We start from the raw sequence: 22,765 nt of genomic DNA, 5'->3' as shown, positions 1-22,765 counted from the left end.
GAGGAAGAGAAAATTGTGCTTCCTCAAAAGTCATACAAGTTTTGCACCTCCAGGGAAACAAGATCCGAGGAACCCAAGAACATCCACCTCCTACACAATCCGGCCTTTTTAATCCAATATTTCTATAAACTGCCATGTAATAACACATTTACGACATAATAACGAATAGCGAGGCTCTTACTTCTGGATCTTTCAGTTCCTCCGTTAAATAATTCAAGGTGTTCCAGCCGTCGTAGGACCACAGGCCCTGATAGAAGGCGATGCCCAACGAGTTGACGCCGACGGTCGTTTCCGCAAAGGCGTCCCGGAGGTTCTCCGTGTTCCCCCGGAGGAGCATGATGGCGCCCACAACCACGATCAGGCTGAGCGCCAGCACCTTCACCGCCGTGGAGATCATCTGGATGACCGTGGCCAGGCGGACGCTCAGGCAGTTGACCGCGGCGAGCACGAGGATCACGGTCGCCGCCACGCACTTCACCGTCAGCCGCGGGGCGGCGCAGCCCGGGAAAAAGGGCGCCACGATGTACTCGGCGAAGCCCAGCGCGATCCCCGTGGCGCTGGCCGGCCTTATGACCACCACGAAGCCGTAGACGAACACGAAGGCCGCCACCCTCCCCGACGTCCGCAGGATGTAGGCGTATTCGGCGCCGGACTCCGGGATGGCGGTCCCGAGCTCGGCGTAGCAGAGCCCTCCCAGCATGGCCACCAGCCCGCAGCCGGCCCACACCAGCAGGCTGGCGCCGGGGCTCCCCACCGTGGACAGCACGTACTGCGGGGAGATGAAGATCCCCGAGCCGATCATGGTCCCGGCGATGAAGGACACGGCTCCGGCCAGGCCCACCTCCCTTCTCAGGTTGAGCCCGGGCTGCTCGCCCGTCATGGTGCGAGCGACAGCGGCGCCGGCTCGCTGGCCGGAGACGAACTAATAAGATAAAGGGCCGGGAGAGAGCTGAGCCGCGTCAACAACCGCTGGCGGGAGTTGAGACGGTTTAGCTCTTCCTCAAATCTGCGACCTTTGGTCCAGATCCCCGGCTGGGTGATCGAGCGTGGCCGCGGACCGGCGGTCAGCCCCGAGCCCGCTGGAGAAGAAAGTCTTCAACGCACGGTCTGACCAAGTGGTGACCAAGTGGTGACCAGGTGGAGTGGGCGTAGCTTGCTGTGGATACACCCGTGTCAATATGACCGGGGTGGGGTGCCTGAGGGAGGCGGTGTTGCACAGCGCCCCCACCTGGCCGGGGTTGGCAAAGCAGGGGATGCGAATCTCGCAAAAGTGAGCGGTGACTGTCAAATCGCACGTCCTCCCGTCTTACCTCGGGACGCTTCAGCTCTTCGGTCACATAATTCAGGTTATTCCATCCGTCGTAGGACCACAGCCCCTGGTAAAACGCGATGCCGACGGCGTGGACGCTCAGGCTGGTGTCCTCGAAAGCGTTTTGGAAGTTCTCAGTGCGACCGTAGGCCAACATCACGGCGCCGCCCGCGATGATGATCCCCAGGGCCGCCACTTTGGCCACCATGAAGAACACCTGCACCGACATCGAGAAGCGCACATTAAGGCAGTTGATGATGGCGAGCGTCAGGATGGCCGCCGCCGCTACGCCTTTGAGGAGCACCGCCGGAGGGGTGCAGTCCGGGTAGAACGGCGCCACCACGTACTGGGCGAAGCTCAGCGAGATGCCCACCACGCCGGCCGGGCGCACGAACGCCACCGAGCTGAAGATCAACATGAAGGCCACCACCGGGCCGGACGTCCGGAGGATGTAGATGTACTCGCCGCCCGACTCCCGGATGACGGTGCCGAGCTCGGCGTAGCAGAAGGACGCCATTATCACCAGCACGCCGCAACACCCCCACACCGCCAGGCTGGCCCCGGGGCTGCCGATGACGGCGATCACCGTCTGCGGGGACATGAAGATCCCCGATCCGATCATGGTGCCGGCGATGAGGGAGACGGCCCCCACCAGCCCGACCTCACGCTGCAGGGCGACCCCTTGGGTCCGGTCGTCCCCTTGGGTCCGGTCGTCCATGGTCGTCGCGTTCGACTGGAACGCAGTGAGTGTGCGGCGGCGGCGGCGGCGTGGTCAAAGTCACACTTGCGGTTAATGATTCATTGGGCGTTGGGGGGGGGGGGGGGGCGCAGGTAAGGAAAAACAACGTAAACGGCGCGGCTCATCTACACCTGGACAGCAACCGGGTGGAAATACATCAGCGTTTGCCAACTTTAATAATATTTAGCATAAAAAAATAAGCTGAACGTGACAATCGAAAATATTTAAAGCAACAAACTTCGGGTCCGGCGGCCTCAAAGCGCCGCTTTACGACGAGTTCCCTCCCGCGGCCCCACGTTTCTGGATCGCCTCCAGCAAGTTTTGTCGTCTTCCTCGTGTGCACGTGAGGGGCAGGACCTTCTCTCCTTATCTCAAGCGTTCCCGCTGATGACTCTACTGTCGTCTTGCCTCCCCGCCTCCATCTGGGGCTACTTCTCCTCGCCTCCCGTGACAAAGAGGTGCACCGTCTTGTCGGACTGCAGCATCTGTCCGGCCCGCTGCGCCCCGGTGACGGCGGCCAGCTTGATGGCGTCGTAGCGCGAGTAGAGGGCGGTGCAGGTCCAGCCGGCCTCCTCCCCCTGAGCCCCCGCCGCCAGCATGTTGCACACCTCGCTGTAGAAGTGGGGGTAGGAGGGCAGCCCGTAGAAGATCAGGTTGTGAATCCCCTTGATGGTGTATCTGCGGGAGAGAAAGCGGACGGTAGGTCTTCTATTCAGACGGGGGGGGGGGATCGTCACGGGACGGCGTCTCATCGAGGTTTAACCGACCTCTTGTAGAAGTGGAAGCGCTCGGTGAAGAGCAGGAACTGTCTCCCGCCCGTCTGGAAGAAGTGGCGCGCTCGGGACACCTCGCCCTTCCCGGAGTACTCGCAGATGCAGGCGAAGTTCATCTCCTCCTTCTTCATGTGGTTGCGCACGCGGATGTAGTCGAAGTAGGAGGGTATGTAGACCACGGTGCGGGACATCGCCGAGTCCCGGTACTGAGGCAAGACCTTCTCCACGAAGAACTTGAACCTACACATGGGGCACAAACGCTATTAAACTCGGGTCTATTTCGGACGGGAGCGGGGCGGGGCGGGCGTCGCGCGGCGGAGCTCACCGGGCGTCGTGGTCCATGAAGCTGTCTGAGGAGAACATCTGAAAGACGTGGGGCAGCTGAACCAGCACCTGGCAGATGGAGCCTGTCTTTGGCATGTTCTTGGTGGAGATCTGAAACCACAGAGAACACGGGTCGGTCCCGAGGGGAAACCGGAGGACGACTCCTCAACAAAACGGGGCGGGGTTTACCTGCCCGCGGTAGTTGGCGCAGTGTTTGCTGAAGAGGCTGTTGATGTGCGGGTCCTGGATGGAGCTGAAGACCACGGTCTGCCGGTAATGCCGGGCCCAGTTGTTGAGGTTCCACATCCTGACGCGGGAGAAGTCCACGCCGTGGGAGTCCAGCGGCTGCAGGTTCATATGCTTCATCACGTGCTAGTTCGGGGGGGGGGGGGATAATGAGACGATCACGAGTTTGGGAGGAGGCCGGCTGGTGGTCGCGGGAGGAGCGTTCGCTCACCAGAACATGTTCCCAATTCTGCATGAGAAAGACATCGGTCTGGTCCAACACCAGCACCTCGATGGAGGCCAGGAAGTCAAAGTCCCGTTTCTTCTCGCCCTCGGCCCCCAGCACGGTGCGGAGGCCCAGCGGGGAGGCGATGATGATGTCGGAGGAGTAGAAGGGAGCGTAGAGGCGGATGCTGCTCCTGATGATGGACAGGCCTGAGGGGGGAGAACATCACGCACCTCCGTGAGGAGCTTCAACCACCGCGACGTAAGTGTATGCTTCGAATTCCCGCAGTCCGTACCGATCCTGAAGTGGTCGTCCACGTTGCCGGAGAAGACGGCGTGGTAGTCGTCGGGTCTCTGCAGATTGGACGGCTTGTCGTCGGGATCCTCCCCGAACTCGTCCTTGAACCTCTTCTTGTTGCTGATCACCATCTTCCTGCCTTTGCTCTCCAGCAGGTTAATCAGGGTGTGGACGATCTGCAGAGCTCTGCCTCGGAACGGGACCAGAATCAGGACCTGTCGGGTCCACATGGTCCAGGAGTGAGAAGGACGCCACGCCCGAAAGCGCGAGTCGTACGATGCGTTTTTTTTTGGTTTTCTGAAAATAACCTGCACGGTTGGAGGTTCACACCTGCTCTGTTCACTTATATGCGCTCACGAGCGCGTCTGAAATAAAGTACTCCTGGTGTTGGTGCGGTTACTCACCTTGGGCCGGGTCAGTCCCTTGTCCCTGAGTTCGTCGGGGGGGTCCACCCTGGCTTTGGCCTCGCCCTGCAGCTCTTTGAGCTCCGCGTTGTGCGCCAGGACCCGGGAGTTGGCCTTGAGGGTGTGGTTGAGGACGTGGAGACAGTAGGCGTTGCAAACCTGCGTGCCCAGCCTCTCCGGGCAGCACTCTGGGTAGTACAGGTCCTTGTAGGTGCCCATGAGAGCCAGCAGCTCCAGCTGGAAGGGGCTGGCCTCCTTCGCCTCCTCCTGGGGGCCGGACGACTTGTTCAGTTGCTTCACGCCGGCGCTGAGGAGCTTGTGGAATGGAGGGAGGCCTGTTTCTTTGTGACAGCCGACCGGGCCGAACCTCTCCAGGGGGCTGGTGCAGAGCAGGGAGCCAAACACGGGCCACTGTGGAGGACGGAGACCACAATGTGAAAAAACACACACACACACACACACCAACTCACGGCCGTGACAGGGCTGAACTACGCACCGTGATCTCAGTCTTGGTTTTGGTGCCCGACGTGATGGATTGCACATCCTCTTCGCCGAGCTCCGTCTCCAGATGCTGCAAAAACACATCTGCACACGCACAGATACACACTTGTGGTTCAATAAACCCATCCGTGTGTGTCGGGGGCAGACGGATCCATTCATAACCCTCCCCTTCGTACCCTCGCCGCCCTGCTCATCAGCATCGTCCTGTTCTTCCGTGAAATTGGTCTCGAGGCAGAACTGGGACTCGTTCTCCCGGTCGACGAATTCCCCGTCTCCCGCCTCCTTGGACTCCCCGTCAGACGCCCGAGCAGGAGCGTCGCCCAGACCCTCGGGCTCCTCCCCCTCCTCTTCATCTCCGTCGCCATCCTCGCTCTCCTCCCCGCCTCCATCGCCGTCCCCTGATGATTCGAAGCACGCAGACACATCAGGCACCTCCCGTCCTGACGGTACATTTTCCGCTCGGCGCGCTTGAGAGAAATTGCCTTCATCCAGGAGCTCCTCCTCTTCTTCCTCATCCTCGTCGCTGCTCTCTTCGTCGTCGCTCGGGTCGATTTGCAGCGGCCGGCTGAGAGTGGAGAGCAGTTTCTGGTAGGCCGTCTTCTGCGCCGGCTCCTCCTCCTCGTACCGAACCTCTTCCTCTGTCACGTCATCGTTCTCGGCGGCAGAGTGTTCGGGGCTTTCTGTCTGCCAGTGTCAAAATAATTGTCGGTGAACTGGGCGGAGGAGCATCTGTGCTACCACTACCTCGCTCATTCATTCACACGTGTCATTTCCTCATTCTGTTATCTATTGTTGTCCTTGTAGTCATTCTGTTATCTTTTTTGTTATCCTTTTTGTCATGTTGATATCTATTTTTATCCTTGTTGTTGTCTTCATCCTTCTAATTGTCTCTTCTACTGAAATCTATATTTATTGTTATTGTTACACTGCTGTGGCAAATGAATTTCCTCTATGGGGATCAATAAAGTATTATTTTATCCCTTCATAATGTTTGGATCTCCAAGTTCAACGCTTGGTCATTGAAAAATATGATTTTATGTCTTGCTGCCACTCACCAGCCGTACTATTTCAGTCCTTTCGGCTCTGTCACTGTCACTGTGGGGGAAAAAGCAATCGATGGACATATGACACCAAAGAGAGCGGGGCAATATGTTACAAGAATTAAAACGAGTACAATAAAGAGCAACATCTAATATGGTAAACGGTCTCTGCTGACACTCTTGCGCCTTAAAAAGCAGTTTACTGTTTGCACCTGTTTAAACATGCGAGGCGCTAACATGCCATCAGGAATCGAATCGCCAACTGAGCCACAACCTCCCCTGTGTGTTTGTTAAAGAATAGGAGTGGAATAGGAGTATATGGTTGTTGGTAGGAGGTTAAATAAAAAATCCATAAAAGTCAAAATATAAGTCATCTAATTACTATCACGATGGATCAGTGCACGTATATTTGATGTGCAGCTTTACATTCATGCTCGATCGTCATCCACACGCTGTTGGTTATTAAGCTAAATCACTAAAGTCTTATTGAATGCATTAAGATGAAGAGCAAGAGTGCGTAAGCAGAACACTGTCCTCAATCAAAACAATAATATGTGCACTGGCAGCTCAGGATGGAGACGTACAGACGAAAAGCATCAAATGCACATGAGAAACTGTCATACCCGACCACAATAGAGGGTCTTAAGTAAAGAACATGATTGTCGAGAAATGAATAACTACTCCAACAAAGACAAACACGTAGGTACTGAGGGTTCTTTAGAAGGAGGTGAGTGCTGTGAACATAACCAAGAGAAGACCATAAAAACTACCAACAACCAATAATTAGACACCTGCAACGGCACATTTCAGTCTTTGTAGTTTAATAACACTGGGTCTCAGAACCATAGCCAGTCAGACTTCATGTACTGATATGAGCTATGTATACTTTATTTTGACTGCTGAATTAAACACTGGTTTAAGTCTAAATATACTACTCAAAAAAATAAAGGGAACACTTGAACAACACAATGTAACTCCAAGTCAATCACACTTCTGTGAAATCATAGTGTCCACTCAGGAAGCAACACAGATTCATTTTGACTTGTTTTAAGGACATTACATCAAAGTTGGATCAGCCTGGAGTTTGTTTTTACACTTTAATTTTGAGTGTGATTCCTAATCCAGACCTCCATGGGTTGATACATTTGATTTCCATTGATCATTTCTGTGTGATTTTGTTGTCAGCACATTCAACTGTGTAAAGAGCAAAGTATTTCATAAGAATATTTCATTCATTTAGATCTAGGATGTGTTTTTAAGTGTTCCCTTTATGTTTTTGAGCAGTGTATCTTCTCCTATTGCTTCATCAACAAACACCCAGGATCAAACACACAGTTATACTTTTATTTTATTCCAGCAGGTGTTCTAGATAACTAGGCAACGCTGGAATGGTAAACACACATCTGATGGAAACTAGCTGTGTGTTCCGCCTCCCAGTTTGGAAGCAGCAGAAATAAAAGGACAACACCAGGAATAATATAACCGGTACTGGGGTATATAAATATAATGCTAGTTTGTGGATGTCTTGACATGTCTAACGTTAGCAAACATTAGCATCAAATTAGCATCGTTGTTAGCAACCTGTGGATGCTAAATTAGCGAGCCGGCAGACGGATATTCCTTCCAGTCTTTCCCCTCGAACCGGGCAAACAGTTACATCACAACTCACGGGTCGTGAAACGGGTGCTCCTCCCCAAATTCCTTCAGGTGATTCCTCTGCTTTTTGGACAAATTAGTGAAAATGTTTCTGCTCTGCCTCCGTTTCCCCATGTTGACAAGGCGACGCACGCACACGTGCGTCCGCAGGCTTCTTCGAATCCGGAAGTGTTGAATATCGACTTGGTGAGCTCACTGCTGCCACCTAGCGAACAGGAGGGGCTATTACAGGCGTGGAGAGGAGGGGAATTGCACTGTTGTGAATAAAAATAAATAAAACAAATAATAAATGAAGTTAAATAAAAATAAAGATAAATACATAAGTAAATAAAAAAATACAATCAAAAGTTAGAACAACCTAATAAAAGAAAGCAGTGGTTAATTTAATTTCATCTGAGTACTCTGTGTAGACTGCTTGGGTATTTTAATGGAGTATTGCATTTTCTCATGATTTGCTGGGCATCCCCCAATGAGAAAGGCCAAGAGGAGATGAAGAAGATTGCATAATCTCATGGATTTACATCTAACCGTGATGAAAACAACTGATGAGGCATGATTTCACAACATTGGACAGTTTAGGGTCTCCCATGAGCCTCCTGCAAGTTTCTGGACTGTTGGAGAAAACCGGAGCATGAAGAAGTCATACAAAGGTCACGGGGTTTTGGATCCCTGCTCCTCACCGCGCACCAACACCTTCAAACGCTGTACTTCTGTTTGAAAACCAAACCCCATTAATTATTGGTTGTAGTAATATCAGTTTACAGTTAGCATGTTTTAGCTGTTGCCATGGGAGATGCTCATGTATTATTGACCCCGGGGTGTCTGGTTTTTGCACGCTGAGTATTTTCAGCTCATTTCCTCACCATGATATAGTTCAGTAACGTGGTGCCATCGGATGTCGGGCAGACCGGGCGCACCCTCGGCCGCTGAGTGGGATGAGAGGTGAGAGATTTGCATATTTTCATGGAGGGGCCAAAGGTGAAGAAGGAGGGGGACGGGACGGGGAAGAGTGTCAGGTTCCGGGTCGCATCCGCCAACAGCGGCCGCGTCCTGGCCGAGGTGTTCAAGGACGAAAAGGGCCGGCGGCTCGGATCGGCTCGGGGTTCGGCGGACTCCCGGTGCGGCGCGAGCCCCGAGGCGGAACGCCGACCCGGCTCCCCCGCCGGCGAGGCCAACAGCCACCTGAGCGGGCTGGCGGGGGGCGCCGGCGTGGACGAGAACGGCTGCGAACCTGACGACCTGCTCCTGTACGCCAGTGCCAAGAGGGAGATGCTCTTCAGCAACAAGCGGATTAACATCTGCAGCAAGAACGGGACGGTGCGAGGGGTGAGGAACAAAGTGAGCGCCGGCCAGGTGCTCTTCAACAACCTCTCCAACATGTGCTCCGTGAGTAGGTTACCGGTGGAGGCGTGCAGGCATCTCGTAGCCGGTGTTGACCTGTGCCCTCCCTCCCTAAGGCCTCCTTCCGCCATCAGAAGAGGAAACCCTGGGAGAAGGAGTAGAAACGTGGGTGGTCAAGTGAGGTGAATAGCAGCTGGGTGTGTGTGCCTGCACCAGGACGTACGCTCCCTCCTAACTGTCATGCACATCTACAGATTTTCTCACGTGGAAACATCTAGTCACCTACAGGAGAAGAAGTAACCCTACACCACCAGCTGAGCTTCTTGTTTGATCCTCCATTTTTTTTTTTTTTTTGTTGTTGTCATTTTCTAAGATGCAAAATTGTGAATTAAATACAATTTGATTTTCTTGGCTGTCGTTGTTGTTTCCTGCAGGGAATCAGAATCCTGTGTGTGTCTGTGTGTGTCAAAGATCCATTCTTCGGAGCAGATCCTCCTGCAGGTTCAAGTGTGAAGAAGTGTGTGTGTGTGTGTGTGTGTGTGTGTGTGTGTGTCCTCTGAGACTGGCCCCAGACTACTGGGATCCGCCCCTGTCACTGAGCAGACCTAGCCTTTAAACACCATGCTCCCACCATCACCACCTTCACACACACTTTCCCTTTAAGTGATGGAAGCAACAGCATCTCACCCTGCCCCCCCTCCACACACACACACACACACACACACACACACGGACCCCGCAGTGACCCCCCCTCACCCAGCAGCTAATACACCATCATCTTCGATCATGTTACTGCGGCACTGAGAGACACACAGGGAAAGGTGTGTGTGTGTGTGTGTGTGTGTGTGTGTGTGTGTGTGTGTGTGTGTGTGTGTGTGCGGGCTTTCCCAACCCTCTTTTCCACGCACGCACACACACGCATGCACAAACGCACACGCGCTTTCATCTCCCAGCCAGTTGGAGGAAGACGCCCCCCCCCCCCCCTTCCTCCTCCTCATCCTCCCCTCCGCCGTGCAGGATGCCTCCGCCGGCTCCTCTCAGGGCGGGGTGCCCGGGAACCGACGCAGGGGAGGCGCGCTGCTGACGGGTCTCCCCCCCTCCATCCATCCATCCCTCCATCCCTCCCTCCCTCCCAGCACCTCCATCTCCATCTCCACCTCCACCCCCACCCGTCACACCTGCGCCATGTCCCCCCCGGCGTCGGCGGCCACGGCGAGCGAAGGCAGCGCGACCACCGTTTTCGAGGAGGACGCCAGGGAGGAGGTAAAAACGTGCCCGCGCGTGCACGTGACAATCGATTGGTGCGTGCACGCGATCGATAACAGTATGGATAGGAGACGTCGTTTGCGTTCGGGGTTTTTTTTTTGAGGGTGGGGGTGGGGGGGCGTGGTGGGAGCTGGTGAAGAAAATATGATAATAGCATGTTGATACACACCTTCGACCCCCACCACACACACACACACACACACTTGGTGTGTGCATGTGCGCGCGGGTGAAATGTCCGTGGATCTGCAGGAACTTGGCTCTTCATGCGTGCAAGCTGACTACCTGCATGGATGTGAGTGATGTGTGTGTGTGTGTGTGTGTGTGTTTTTATCTCACGTCGAAGCTGCGATGGTGTGCACGCATAACACACACACGATGCGATGCGCGTGTTTTTTTTTTGTTTTATTCCGCGCACCTGTTTATCCAGGTCGTCGGACGCGCTGCTGTGGAATAACAGCCGTGATGCGTTCAGGGACTCGAACACGTTAACGGACTCATTTGGATAAAAAAAAAAAAAAAAAAAAAATACTGGTCTCTCTTTATAAATCTGTGAAAACGAGGCCATGCAGGAAACCGTGAAGGTGTCGTTCGGTCTAGAAGAAATAGTTCCCCGTCATGGAGGCGGACACGCGTGTTCTCGGGGCTTCTCGAAATCACGTCCGGCGTTTTGAACCGCTCTCTTTGTGTTCTTTGCTTCGCCCCGGCAGCAAAGGCCCCTCCGGCAGTCTCTGAGCAAGTCGCTGTGTCGCGAGAGCTTCTGGAAATGCCTGCTGCTGTCCGTCCTGATGTACGGCTGCATGGGGGCCATGGTCTGGTGTCACGTCACCAAGGTGACCCGCCTCACCTTCGACAGTGCCTTCAAAGGGAAGTCCATGATGTACCACGACAGCCCCTGCTCCGACGGCTACATTTACATCCCCCTGGCCCTGCTGGGCATGCTCTACCTGGTCTACCTCGTGGAGTGCTGGCACTGCCACGTGAAGAACGAGCTGCAGCACAAAGTGGACGTTGAGGGCATCTACGAGCGCATCCAGAGGATGCAGCAGGCCAAGCCCTGCATCTGGTGGAAGGCCATCAGCTACCATTACGTGCGCCGGACCCGGCAGGTCACGCGGTACCGCAACGGGGACGCCTACACCAGCACCCAGGTTTACCACGAGCGCGTCAACACCCACGTGGCGGAGGCCGAGTTCGACTACGGTCACTGCGGCGTGAAGGACGTGTCCAAACAGCTGGTGGGTCTGGAGAAGTCGGCCCTCACCAAGATGCGTTTCACCAAGTGTTTCAGTTTTGCCAACGTGGAGTCGGAGAACTCGTATCTCACGCAGCGCGCCAGGTTTTTCACCGACAACGAGGGCCTGGACGACTACATGGAGGCCAGGGAGGGGATGCACCTGAAGAACATCGACCTGAAGGAGTACGTCCTGGTGCTCGCCAACCCCGAGCACCACCCCTGGTACCTGTCCCACTACGTCTTCTGGGCCGCCTCGTTCCTCACCTTCTCCTGGCCTCTCCGGGTCTTCACCGAGTACCGCACCGCTTACGTCCACTACCGGGTGGAGAAGCTCTTCGGCCACGATTACGTCCCCGTGACGCCGTGCGACGATCGTCCGTATTGGCGCCGCATCCCTCGCGTCAACACCATCGACAGCACCGAGCTGGAGTGGCACATCCGGTCCAACCAGCAGCTGGTACCCAGCTACTCCGAGGCGGGTTTGATGGATCTGGCCCAGTGTCCGTCCGGCTTCGGCGGGGTTCGCCAGAACTGCGAGCGCTGCCACCGAGCCATCAGCTGCTCCTCGGTGTTCTCCCGGAGCGCCCTCAGCATCTGCACCGGCGCCAGCTCGCGCATCCCCTTCAGCGGTAGCCGCTTTTCGCTAGCGCGGCGCTACGGGTCCCAGCGCAGCTGCTTCTGGAGGAGCGGCAGCCTGGACGACCAGGAGAGCCCCAGCGAGAACACCCGCTGCCTGTCGGAGCGCCTCGCCACCGACGACGAGGGGCCGCCGGATTACGAGGACGCGCTCTGCTACCCGGTGCTCATCGTCCACTGTAGCGAGAACTGCCACAACCACAGGTCCTTCCACCGGAACGGCTCCTGCGTGGAGACGTCCTTATGACCCCGACGCCCGTTTGCACCCGTCGCTCGCTCCGGGCGGATCTGAATGTGGGATACACCGATTGTCATTCTATCTCAATGCCTCAATCCTGAATGTGTGAATCACCAAAGCAATAAGAGCGGCTGGCGAGTGGAAGGTCACGCAGCGTCACACACGCCAAGACTGTTACACGTCACGGCGTCCGAGGCCCCGTTCCCGCGGCGCGAAGGACACTGCGGTTACCTCACGAGACCTTCTCAAAAGGCGGGACGAGACGGGAGCTTTGGTTTCTTCAGCGAAACGTCACGTGACAATACATGTGCATCGTCAGCGTATCGTCAGCACCGGAGATCTTCTCACTGCAATAACTGTGGAACCGTCACCCCGAGGCGAGGGGGCGACATCAGGTCGGACGTCACACTTATGCATATCAGGAAGTGACGCTGGACGCGGGACTCTCGGATCCCCAAGAATCCCCCTGGATTCTCTCACTGGCTGTTATACTAGTTTCTACGAAGTTCACTGATGTCGTGATGAAGTGGTATATTTACTCCTTTGGTGTACTTTACTCTCTTTCTCCACCTTTTTCTACTTGTGTTACTCATTTAATCTTCACGAACACATCGGACATCGGACATTCGTGAACTTTAAGTTCTTTGACTGCGGCCCCGGTTCAAAAACAAACCTCATCATCATCGATCGACGCCCGTCCGTCCGTCCCATTCGGCGGGCCTCTCCGTCCGACCGCCGTCTTCTGGTGATGTTTACATTCGGCGTGACGCTCTCCTCTGCAAACAAACAGGAAGAACATCTGAGGGCATCCAGCTTGACTGTTCGCGCAAACCATAGGTTTGTTTTCGATCTATTTTAATCGCACACTACCGCTACCTGTAAAAGAAGGCCGGAAAAACTGTACAAACGCAAACATCAGCTTGTCGTCGCAGCAACCGCGCGTCCAGCGGCGCGAGGAACCCGAGGAACGATGGACAAACCCAGATTTGGATCTGTGCAACACCATAAAACCTGAATGTAAACCACCAGCACGCACACATGATGGGATGTCTACTACGTGCTCGTGGCCTGGTGCCACCACCTTTCCAATCCACCAGGCGGGGGTTCCCTGGCAACCGAGCCATCTGGAGGAGCGCTGGATCTGCTGGGTTTGCTGGCGTGAATATGCAAGGGTGTCAACATACGCACAGGCACACACACACACACACACACACACCTGACTTTGAAAGACTCCAGCGCAGTGCTATGCACGCAAAGAAACATCGGACGTTGAGAATAGTGGGGAAGCCGGACGCGTCGGTGGTCCAGATGGATGATGAACTATCTGCTCAGACTTTGTCTCGATTTCTCAATATTCATTTTCAGCCCTGCTTGAATGTACCTCTGTTGAAGAAAAACAAATATATAACACACACACACATACGCATAAGTATGTATATGATTTAGGCTCTACTTATACTAATAATAATCTGAGTTCTGTGATTTAATTCAACAACAATCTTTTAGGAAAGATGGGAGATCGATTTTTTTACATTTGAATTTAAATTTTCCCTTTTAAGTCAAATAATAAGAAGGTTCCTTTCTGTGGGTTCTCTCCATGTTCTCTTTCCTCCTACAGACCAAAAAAAAAGTCAACAGATTGATTGAAAACTCTAAATTGTCCATAACGCGTGAATGTCGGGATGTCTGTGTGACATGTCTGTGTGACAGCTGACCCGTCCAGGATTAAACTGTGATTGGCTCCCTGTGAAGGGCTTAAACATTGTAAATAGTGAACAAATGAGTGATACCAATTGCAAATCAGAAAACGGCCCTATCCTGAAGACTGAAAAGCAGGAGGAGGTTGTCCGGTGCAGTTTTGGCGAGGCGTCCGTCCTCTGGGAGGAACATGGTTACGATTTTAAAGACATGGTGTTATCAGGCTATCACGAGTGATGGGGCTGAAATTTAAAATAAGGCAGCAAGCATCTACATCAATACAAAGATTTAAAAAAAAGAAAAAAAGGGGGTGAAGGTTACTTATTGTACAGTTACACGTTAAATGCTCCTAATAATCAAACGGGCTGTATAACTATGATTACCTTTTGTGTATTACATTTCATCTTATGCTGGAAAAAAAAAAAATTGCAATAAATGATGGGAGGCAACCAGGTGTGTTTTTCATTGTGAAGGTGTGTGTGGGGGGGGCAGAGGGCACACCATCTGCTACAAAAAGGAGATAAATGAATTTATAAATGTAATACGGTATTTGACTTCCACTTCTGGGTTCCATCTATATCATCCTGTCTGGTTTCAAAGGTGTGAAGAACAGAGGTAATAATTGGATGTCTCTGTATGCCGACCTCTGATTGGCTGACGAAGCCCCGCCCACTATTGTCCATACCCGTACCCCTCTATGGACATTTGGATCCAACCGGTAACAAAGAGTTGACAAATAAAGTAGGCGATCTTAGAATATCGCTGGAATAAACAAGATGCAATCTCCAATGAAAACAATAATATTAAGTGCACGAACACTGAGAACTCAGAGCAAGAAAGATTAGTCCTCCCGCCAGCAGGGAGCAGCAATCGCCCGAAGTTGGTAGATGTCAACATATTTGACATATTTGGAAGGCGAAGAGGGCGTCGAAGTGCCGAGGAAATCATGAGAGGTAGGCGTGTGTGGGGATACCTATTTGTGTTCTTCCTGTAGAAAAGTAAACACCGCGTTTTGCGGACACGCGAATTCGCTGGTGTTATCGAGCCGGGGTGTCTCCCGTTTAGCTAACTCGTCTGAGTCCAAAGCTAGCAGCAAGCCAGGTTCTGCTAGCAGAACAGCATTTTCTTACCCCCGGGGCTCAACTTCGGTCGATAAAATGGCCAACTTGGTGTGACATGAACATATTTAAACATGTGTGACTTGAATTATGAATCTGGAAGTTAATAAGACCAGAAATGCTGGTTGAAAAAAAAAATCACAACATTCCTGCAATAAATAGTGCAGAGCTAACAACCGGAAGTTACGGATCGTCGTTGTCAAGTTCAACAGAGATAATAGCACCACTTCCGGCGAAAGCAAATGCCTTTTAAACAAAAGTAGTGCGTATTTGACTTCTTTCTCTGGTCCGACGTGTTTCCCGAAATGACAGAGGATTCCGCTCCGCGCCGGAGATCCAGACCGCTCGGTAACACCGGGGGTGGGGGGTATGGGGGGGGAAACGCGAGTTAAGCGTGCTTTTATTTTGAAATACCCTATCTCATGCGTAATGTTTCTGCCTTGACAGAACACTGTGGAAGTTCTGCAGATGAGCTTGACCGTCAACCCAATAACTTTAAGTCAAAAAAAAAATCTTTGTTTAAATGGCAGTTTGATTTTTTTTTTAATCCAGATCATGCATGATTTCTACTAATTGGTTTTATGTTAAGAGAAATTCAATTCATTGATGAGACTCCAGAAGTACACAAAGGACTCAATCTGCAGATGGTCATCTTAAACTAACCCCCATGTGTTTTGAGTAGCAGGTTGGAATACCAACATGCAGCGCCTGCTGGTGCAGGCACTCGCCATGAGGCAGCTCGGGCGTCTGAGCTCCCACCACCTGCAGGCCGGATATGGGCAGAGGCGGAGCGAGTGGTGTCCCAGGACAATCCACACACGGCAGCTGTGGGGCTGCTCGGCGACCCCCACCGCCGGCTGCCACAGGCCCGCTCTGTGCTGCAGGGACGTCGCCAGGGGTTTGACCGTTCACCAGCTGAGGTTCAAAAGCAACAAGAGGAAAAACACGGCGGTGCAGGAGGACGAGAAAGACCCAGAGGACAGCGAATACGAAGACGGGACGGACGAGGAGGACGCCGACGTGCCGAAAGACTATAAAGATATTGAGAAATTTGTGCAGTCCTTCCGCTATGATGTCGTCTTAAGAGCCGGCTTGGACATGGCGCGCAAGTGAGTTCATTGTTTCTGTTCTTACAGACACTTGAAATAAAAGGAGCTCGGATTGGGTGGCTAGTTACTAATCACCTGTTTACATCCCAGCTTTGGTCGATCAGCCACATCATTGTTGATGATTGTTGCGGTTTTTAGCTCTGGATGTTAAGGAGTAGGAGTAGGAGGAAGGAATCTTTCCCTTTTTTAAGGCCCCGAGGGAGAAACTCACCTGTGTTTTTCCCTCATCAGTAAAATTGAGGACAGCTTCTACAGCAACAAGCTCAGACTAAACGGACAGAAGCTCATCAAGAAAAGTAAAACGGTGAGTACCTTCCCGCTCTGTTTTCTGACATTCACCCGGAAGATTCCCTCTGGCTCCGACGACGCTCGTTCTGATCCCCGCTCAGGTGAAAGTGGGGGACACCCTGGATCTGGTTCTGGCGGAGGACCCGGAGGCCAACACGGTCACGCTGATGAGGGTCGTCCTCAGGAAGGTCCTGGGGGAATCCAGCAGCACAGACAAACACAAGGTTTCCTTACGGCGCTGGAAACGCGTGGAGCTGTCCGTGGACCAGGCCTTCAAGCCCTGAACGCCAACGAGACACCGACCGTCCTCGAGACCTGAAGGATTTCCAGCGACTTGACTCTAGAAAGGACACAAGCTCTCAGAGGTTAATGGTTGTCAGTTGTTCTAACTGTCGTGCGCGTGCGTTCGCTCGGAGGCTTTTCACCGTTCACCCCAGAATAAAAGTTTGCTGTTTGTGACTCCAGCGTTCCCGTTGTTTCATGATTCTACACGTGCTTTCTTGCTCCTTTGCACGATGCAATGCAGGACATACAAAATACATCTGAAAAAAAAAATTCCGGTAACACGAACACATTGATGGGAGTTCTGCAGGTACCCTTAAAAAGGGGATCATTTACCCTTTTTCCTTAAGAACGGTCATCACATCGTTTGCCGTCAAACTTACCTCCAGCTCGGAAGCTAACCCGCTAGCGTCTTCACCCTTCCGGCTTGAATAAAAATACATTAACGGCGGCATCGTGTCTTATTTTAACCAGCTGTCAATTTGACTGGACCTCTGGGACGACGGAAGAACCTCAATCTTTGCGAAGCTGAAATCCGCTTCCGACAGGCGGTCCGAACCCGAAAAGGCGAAGTGTTTAGCGCCGACATTCCCCGTGTTTACGTCCCTGTGTTCAAGCCTCCCGCGCCTTCACACAAACGCTCCAAAGGAGGGCCGAGCACAAACGGCCCAGTCACGAGCCGTGTGATTATTTTTAAAAATTTTTTTTATTAGAAACGGGTTATCATGAGCCACTGTCATGTTAAATTGTCTTTATCATATAAACTTCTATAAGAAGGCTTAACATAAGCACGTTGTTATTAAAACCGAGGTGGCACAATGCTACATTGGTAACTGCGATGAGATATCACATCATTGTGATTAATTTCCTATTCATATAGAAAATGTGGTCTATGCTATTAGCTACGAGCTTGTTACTGTTTTTCATTTTTTTTTTCCTTTTCCTTTTTTTTTTTTTTTTAAGGCTACGACATTTTCGACAAAGTATGTTAGATAGTCTATGAGAGGTTTGGCTTATAAATAGAAGCTTTTAAAACGTCCTCGCGCGACAGTAAAAGTTCTACATACGCTACAACGCGGCGTTGTAGTCAGACGTAAGTGGGACGAGGAATAGAATTGAATGGGAGTTGTAACAGCTCGGCTCCGGGGGAGTTCGTGGACGCGGGGTTTTCCGCTGCGGCTAGGAGCCCGTGCTCGACCTCTTGGCCTTCTTCAGGATGTCGCACTTCTTCCGGTTGGGGCGCCGGCAGCGCTCGTCGATGCTGGGCACGCACTCGTAATGCCACACCTCCTCCATCTTATCCACAGGATACACGGTCTCCACGTAGTGGCGGATGAGCCGGAGGCGCACCGGGTCCAGCTGCTTCTTGTTGCACGCCCCCGAGTGGTTGTACTGCAGCCGCAGGTTCTCCTGCGTGAAGAGCTCGGGGAAGAGGCGCACCAAGAGCCGGGCGGCGAAATTCCCGACGGAGAGGGACTGCTGGACGATCTCCCGGACCTCGACGTCCGACAGCAGGTAGATGGACGGGACGGGGAAGTCGGGTTTGGACACGGTCAGCTCGTCCAGCGGGATTTTGCAGAAGTCCTTGCTGCTTTTCTCCGGGGGCAGCGAGGGGAGGTCGGCGTCCTCCCTCATGCTGTCGGCGCTCAGCTGGCTCAGCTGGCAGAGGAAGTCCTGCTCCGAGTCGGGGCCGTACACCTTGCGCTGCTGCAGGTAGGACCTCCTCTGCTCCGTGTCTCGCCTCCTGCAGCGCTCGTCCAGCTTGCCCACGAACTCCAGCATCCAGACCCTGTCGTTCTTGGCCTGCGGGTAGACCAGCTGCACGTAGTGGCGGATCAGGTTGATGCGCACCGGGTCCAGCTGCTTCTTGCCCAGCGAGCCGCTGCAGTTGTACTGCTTCCTGGCGTTCTCGTGGGTGAAGAGCTCGGGGAACATGAGAACCAGCAGCCGAGACGCAAAGTTGCCGATGGACAAGCTACATTCATAGTTGCTCTTCAGCTGCTCCTTGGACAGGAGGTACTCCGGGGGGACCGCGAAGTCCGGCGGGGGGATCTCCAGATTGTCAAAATCCACGGGCGTCAGCAGCGACTTTTTCGACTTCCGGCCGGGCCTCTCGTAATCCGACCCCTCGGGCACCTTCACGATGGACACCTCCTCGGGGAGGCTGGCCAGGTCGTAGCCCTCGTCGTTGACGGGCTCGCTGCCGTTGTCGTTGCTATGGGGACCCTCCAGCGCGTCCTCCATGTGCTGGATGCACACCTGGAGCCAGCTCTCCTCGGGAACGTCCGGGAAGTTGGCCTCCATGCACTTTCGGATCACGTCCATCTTGTCCGAGTCCACGATGAGCTGGCCCACGCTGCTGAAGCCGTTGGAGCTCTCCGGCGCCCGGCCCTCCTCGAAAACCTCGGGGAAGAGGCGGTGCATGAGGAGGATGACGAAGTCCTCCGGCGAGGAGAAGTCGTCCGCCTCCTCGGAGGGCCGGTCGCCGAACGAGAGCGCGGCGGCGGCGACGACGGCGGGGCTCCCTTGCTGCTCCGCGTCCAGAGGCAGGTTCTCCTCCTGACCCTGCTCGTTGATGAAGTGGTACGTCTGCAGGTGCTCGCCTTTCACGCCGCCCTCGGTGATTGTCTGGCTCCTGAGCAGCCGGGCGCTCTCCATCTCCCTCTGGGCCCAGAAGCGATCGAAGAAGTCGTTGATCTGCAGGAGGCACTCCTCCTGCCAGACGCCGTTGTCCTTGACGTCGGGGTAGCACACCTCCACGTAGTTGCGGATCAGCTGCAGATGCAGCGACTCCAGCGTCCTCTTGCTGGCCGCGCAGTCGCGGGAACACTCGCGGGCTTTGAAAAGCTCGGGGAAAAGGTGCACCAGCAGGCGGCAGCCCAGCTCCCCGGCCGTGGAGGTCTGCTCCGCCAGCGGGTTCAGCTCCTCGACGCTCAGCCGGTACTCGGGCGGGGGCTGGAACTCGGCCACCGTCTCCGCCGGCTTGATCTGCTTCTTTATCCGCATGACTTCCAGGGTCAGCAGGTCCACCTTGCTGTGCAGCTGCGTCATGCTGGAGTTGAGGGAGTTGAGGATGAAGAACATCTTCTCGATCAGCGGGTAAAGGTTGGCGTCCGAGGGCGGGGTCTGGCCCGAGGCGTCCGCCGCCTGCAGCATCTCCATCAGGCCGTTCTCTTCCTGCGCCGCGGCGGCGGCGGCGGAGAGGAGGCGGCCGTAGTCCGGCTGGTTCCCCCCGCCGCCGTGCACGACCTGGTGCTCCAGGCTGGACGCGTTCTTCTTCTCCGAGATCCTGTGGGAGATGCTGAACAGGGGCTTCCTGTACGACGCCCTGGACTTCTCCCGGCCGCACTCCTTCTTCTCCCCGCCGGTGGAGAGGCACAGAGGCTCCTGCCTGCCGCCTCCGTCCGCCGCCTCCCGTCTCACCTGTCGGGAAGACGCCGACACATCAGGCCCACGGACGCACCGGCTCCCCTCCCGCCCCGGAAACCCCCCCCCCCCTCCCGCCCGCCCGCCCGCCCGCCGCCGCCTCACCTCCTCGGAGACCTTCGCCCGCTTGGACTGCTTCGCCTCCGGCCCCATTTCCGCCGACGTCCGTTTGCCGGCCTTGGGAGACCCTCCGTCGATAACCAGGTCCTCCTTCTCTTCCTTGACGCCCCGGCCGTGCTTGTCTTCTGCGGACGGAGAGACCATCTTTACCCGCCATCCTGCCAGTTGCGTTCAAAGACCGCATTTATTCCGAGGACCCGCTCGCAGAAGCGGAGGTTTTTAAATAGACGCCGGCGTCAGCTCAGCGCTTCATCACATGATAAGACAAGGGGATTCTGCGTGACCCGCCGGCTTTCGCGAAAAACATTTTAATCAGCGGCGGCGGGGATTTTTTTTTTTTTTTTTTTTTTCCACCCCGGATCTGGTAAAGTTTGGGGGATTTAAAAAAACAAAAACAAAAAACAAAAACACAGCGTTACCTTTCTCAAGCATGGTTTCATCGGAGCCGTCCCCATACTCAGAGGAATTCATAGCCTGGAAGAGGAAATAATCCAGTTACACATCATGTGGGTGAAAACACACACACACACACACACACACACCACTTGGATATCCTATGTGTGTGTGTGTGTGTGTGTGTGTGGGATACCGGATACACACATATAAACAAATGCATCGAGGTCAATCGGACTTTTGAGAATAGGTCAAAACCCCATCTAGAATCGTTTATTGACGGGTCGTGTCGATACGCGCGCACACGCACACGTACACGCACGCCGCCAACTGTTCCGTGAGTCTGTCACGTGAAAGCGGGTGTCTCTCCCACGGCACCACGTGACTGCATGGCGGGTCACACGTTAACCGGAGACTCGTTTCGAGTCCCGAACTTTATATATCAAAAAAAAAAAAAAAAAACAACAAAAAAAAAAGTGATTTCTCGTTTTATTATTTTTATTTCTATTTTTTCCCCCTCCCACGCACGCTCCCCCACCCTTACTTCCTCATTCTTCTACCCACGAACACCCCCCCCCCCTCCTCCAAACACAGGACCTAACCAGCCGCGCGGAGTGTTTTATTCCACCCACCACCAACCCCCACGCTTTTCCACGACCGCTTCACAAACTTCGTGTTTTATTATCGATTTCCAAACGTGGAAAAAAAAAAATCCGTGTATTCCCCTTTATTTATTTTTTTTTTTGAATTCTTAATGACGCGGCGATGTTTGCGTGGACGCCCCCCCCCCCCTCCCCTCCTCTTCCTCTTCCACCCTCCTTCCTCGGAATCTCGCAAAAATTAACGGTAAACCCGCGCGAACGGCGTTGCGTGGCTCACCTCTGCGGTTCCATGCGGGCCCCCCCCGGGCGGTTAGCGGCGTTCAGGGCCGGTCGGCGGCCCGCCGCGGCGCCTCGTTCGCGGACAACTCTTGTTCCTGTTGTTGACCATTTTTTTTTTCCTCCTCCTCCTCCTCCTCCTCCTCCTCTCGGCTCCTGCGCTTTTTCTCGCGTGACGTGACGGTGTACGCGCCTGCTGTGTCACTTCCGCGCAGCTGTGGGGAGAGAAGAAGAAGAAGAAGAAGAAGAAGAAGAAGAAGAAGAAGAAGAAGGAGAAGAAGAAGAGGGGATCCGGGTGTTATAACGGGAGCGCTATTATGCAGTAATAATGCAGTTGCATGGAATTGTTGTGATACGTTTTAATATTGGAGATAATATTTGCACATTTTGTGAAGACAATATTGGAATCACAGATTTTTTTTTCTCATGTGAAAAAGGATTGTTTTTTTTTTTTTTTTTTTTTTTTTTTGGCGAAAATTTAAAAAGGGTTTAAAGATGAATTTTCATCGTCACCAGTTTCCTTCTCAGGAGATTTTATTTTATTGAGCATAAACAGTATAAAGAAATAGACATATGTACAAATAAACATGGCAAGGTTGAAATGAAACAACCAGGGATGAGGAAGCAAAGGACATTAGGACATTGTATAAAAGGTTTGTGAGAAATGTTTAATGATGGAAGAAAAAGAGCATAAAGGAAACAAATAAAAATAAATAGGAACATATTATTAATAATAATAATAATAATAGTAATAATAAAACATAAATGAATTGCAAGGGGAATTTGATATGTATTTAACTTAGTGGTTCACAAGGAATCTCAGACATCAAACTATGTTTTTTGGTTTTTGAAATTTTCCATAAGTTTAAGGATTTTTTCATATAATTCTAAGTTGTTTATAAACAAATATACATATGTACAAATAAAAATGGTAAGATTGAATTGAATGTAAATGAAACAACCAGGGATGAGGACGCAAAGGACATTGTACAAGTTAACAGTATTAAAGGTTTGTTAGAAATGTTTAATGCTCGAAGAAAAAGAAAATAAAGGAAGAAAAATAAAAATAAATAGGTAGATAAAATCAATCAATCAATAAATAAATAAATAAATAAAAACACATATGAATTGCACGGGGGATATAATATGCATTTAACTTGTTTTTCACAAGGAATCTCAGGCATCAAACTGTATTTTTTGGTTTTTGGATTTTTCCATAAGTATTAAGGATTTTTATATAATTC

General features: G+C 52.9%; 5 protein-coding genes and 2 pseudogenes across 5 annotated transcripts; 3 read left to right on the top strand and 4 right to left on the bottom strand.

Moving 5' to 3' along the window:
- Positions 1 to 148: 148 nt before the first annotated feature.
- Positions 149 to 880, bottom strand: LOC147231610 (b(0,+)-type amino acid transporter 1 pseudogene; annotated as a pseudogene).
- Positions 877 to 2,027, bottom strand: LOC147231609 (b(0,+)-type amino acid transporter 1 pseudogene; annotated as a pseudogene).
- A 178-nt stretch (positions 2,028 to 2,205) lies between these two features.
- Positions 2,206 to 7,876, bottom strand: utp25 (UTP25 small subunit processor component). Its single transcript, XM_086150500.1, has 12 exons — positions 7,508 to 7,876; positions 5,854 to 5,893; positions 5,281 to 5,482; positions 4,975 to 5,196; positions 4,794 to 4,882; positions 4,298 to 4,708; positions 3,892 to 4,108; positions 3,603 to 3,805; positions 3,335 to 3,517; positions 3,147 to 3,256; positions 2,816 to 3,061; positions 2,206 to 2,726 (listed from the first exon to the last, which is right to left on the bottom strand). Exons 1-12 carry the CDS (start codon positions 7,606 to 7,608, stop codon positions 2,477 to 2,479), a joined length of 2,274 nt encoding a protein of 757 aa, XP_086006626.1. The 5' UTR covers positions 7,609 to 7,876; the 3' UTR covers positions 2,206 to 2,476.
- Positions 7,877 to 8,457: 581 nt separating this feature from the next.
- On the top strand, positions 8,458 to 8,996 carry grxcr1b (glutaredoxin and cysteine rich domain containing 1 b). Its single transcript, XM_086150503.1, has 2 exons — positions 8,458 to 8,880; positions 8,952 to 8,996. Exons 1-2 carry the CDS (start codon positions 8,458 to 8,460, stop codon positions 8,994 to 8,996), a joined length of 468 nt encoding a protein of 155 aa, XP_086006629.1.
- A 635-nt stretch (positions 8,997 to 9,631) lies between these two features.
- tmem151bb (transmembrane protein 151Bb) lies at positions 9,632 to 14,354 on the top strand. Its single transcript, XM_086150501.1, has 2 exons — positions 9,632 to 10,098; positions 10,809 to 14,354. Exons 1-2 carry the CDS (start codon positions 10,021 to 10,023, stop codon positions 12,216 to 12,218), a joined length of 1,488 nt encoding a protein of 495 aa, XP_086006627.1. The 5' UTR covers positions 9,632 to 10,020; the 3' UTR covers positions 12,219 to 14,354.
- A 378-nt stretch (positions 14,355 to 14,732) lies between these two features.
- mtres1 (mitochondrial transcription rescue factor 1) lies at positions 14,733 to 16,879 on the top strand. Its single transcript, XM_086150502.1, has 4 exons — positions 14,733 to 14,860; positions 15,708 to 16,134; positions 16,366 to 16,438; positions 16,524 to 16,879. Exons 1-4 carry the CDS (start codon positions 14,854 to 14,856, stop codon positions 16,704 to 16,706), a joined length of 690 nt encoding a protein of 229 aa, XP_086006628.1. The 5' UTR covers positions 14,733 to 14,853; the 3' UTR covers positions 16,707 to 16,879.
- Positions 16,880 to 17,391: 512 nt separating this feature from the next.
- On the bottom strand, positions 17,392 to 21,679 carry bend3 (BEN domain containing 3). The gene is made up of 4 exons (XM_086150499.1): positions 21,523 to 21,679; positions 20,670 to 20,724; positions 20,236 to 20,375; positions 17,392 to 20,127 (listed from the first exon to the last, which is right to left on the bottom strand). Exons 2-4 carry the CDS (start codon positions 20,719 to 20,721, stop codon positions 17,884 to 17,886), a joined length of 2,436 nt encoding a protein of 811 aa, XP_086006625.1. The 5' UTR covers positions 20,722 to 20,724; positions 21,523 to 21,679; the 3' UTR covers positions 17,392 to 17,883.
- Between the last annotated feature and the right edge of the window lie 1,086 nt (positions 21,680 to 22,765).

The sequence above is a fragment of the Fistularia commersonii genome, chromosome 8 (genome assembly GCF_037954325.1).
Source record: "Fistularia commersonii isolate RoL2024-O1a breed Wild chromosome 8, RoL_Fcom_v1.0, whole genome shotgun sequence".
NCBI classification, from domain to species: Eukaryota; Metazoa; Chordata; class Actinopteri; order Syngnathiformes; family Fistulariidae; genus Fistularia; species Fistularia commersonii.
Note: the sequence above shows the minus strand (reverse complement) of the source record. Positions and strands in the feature narration are given on the sequence as shown.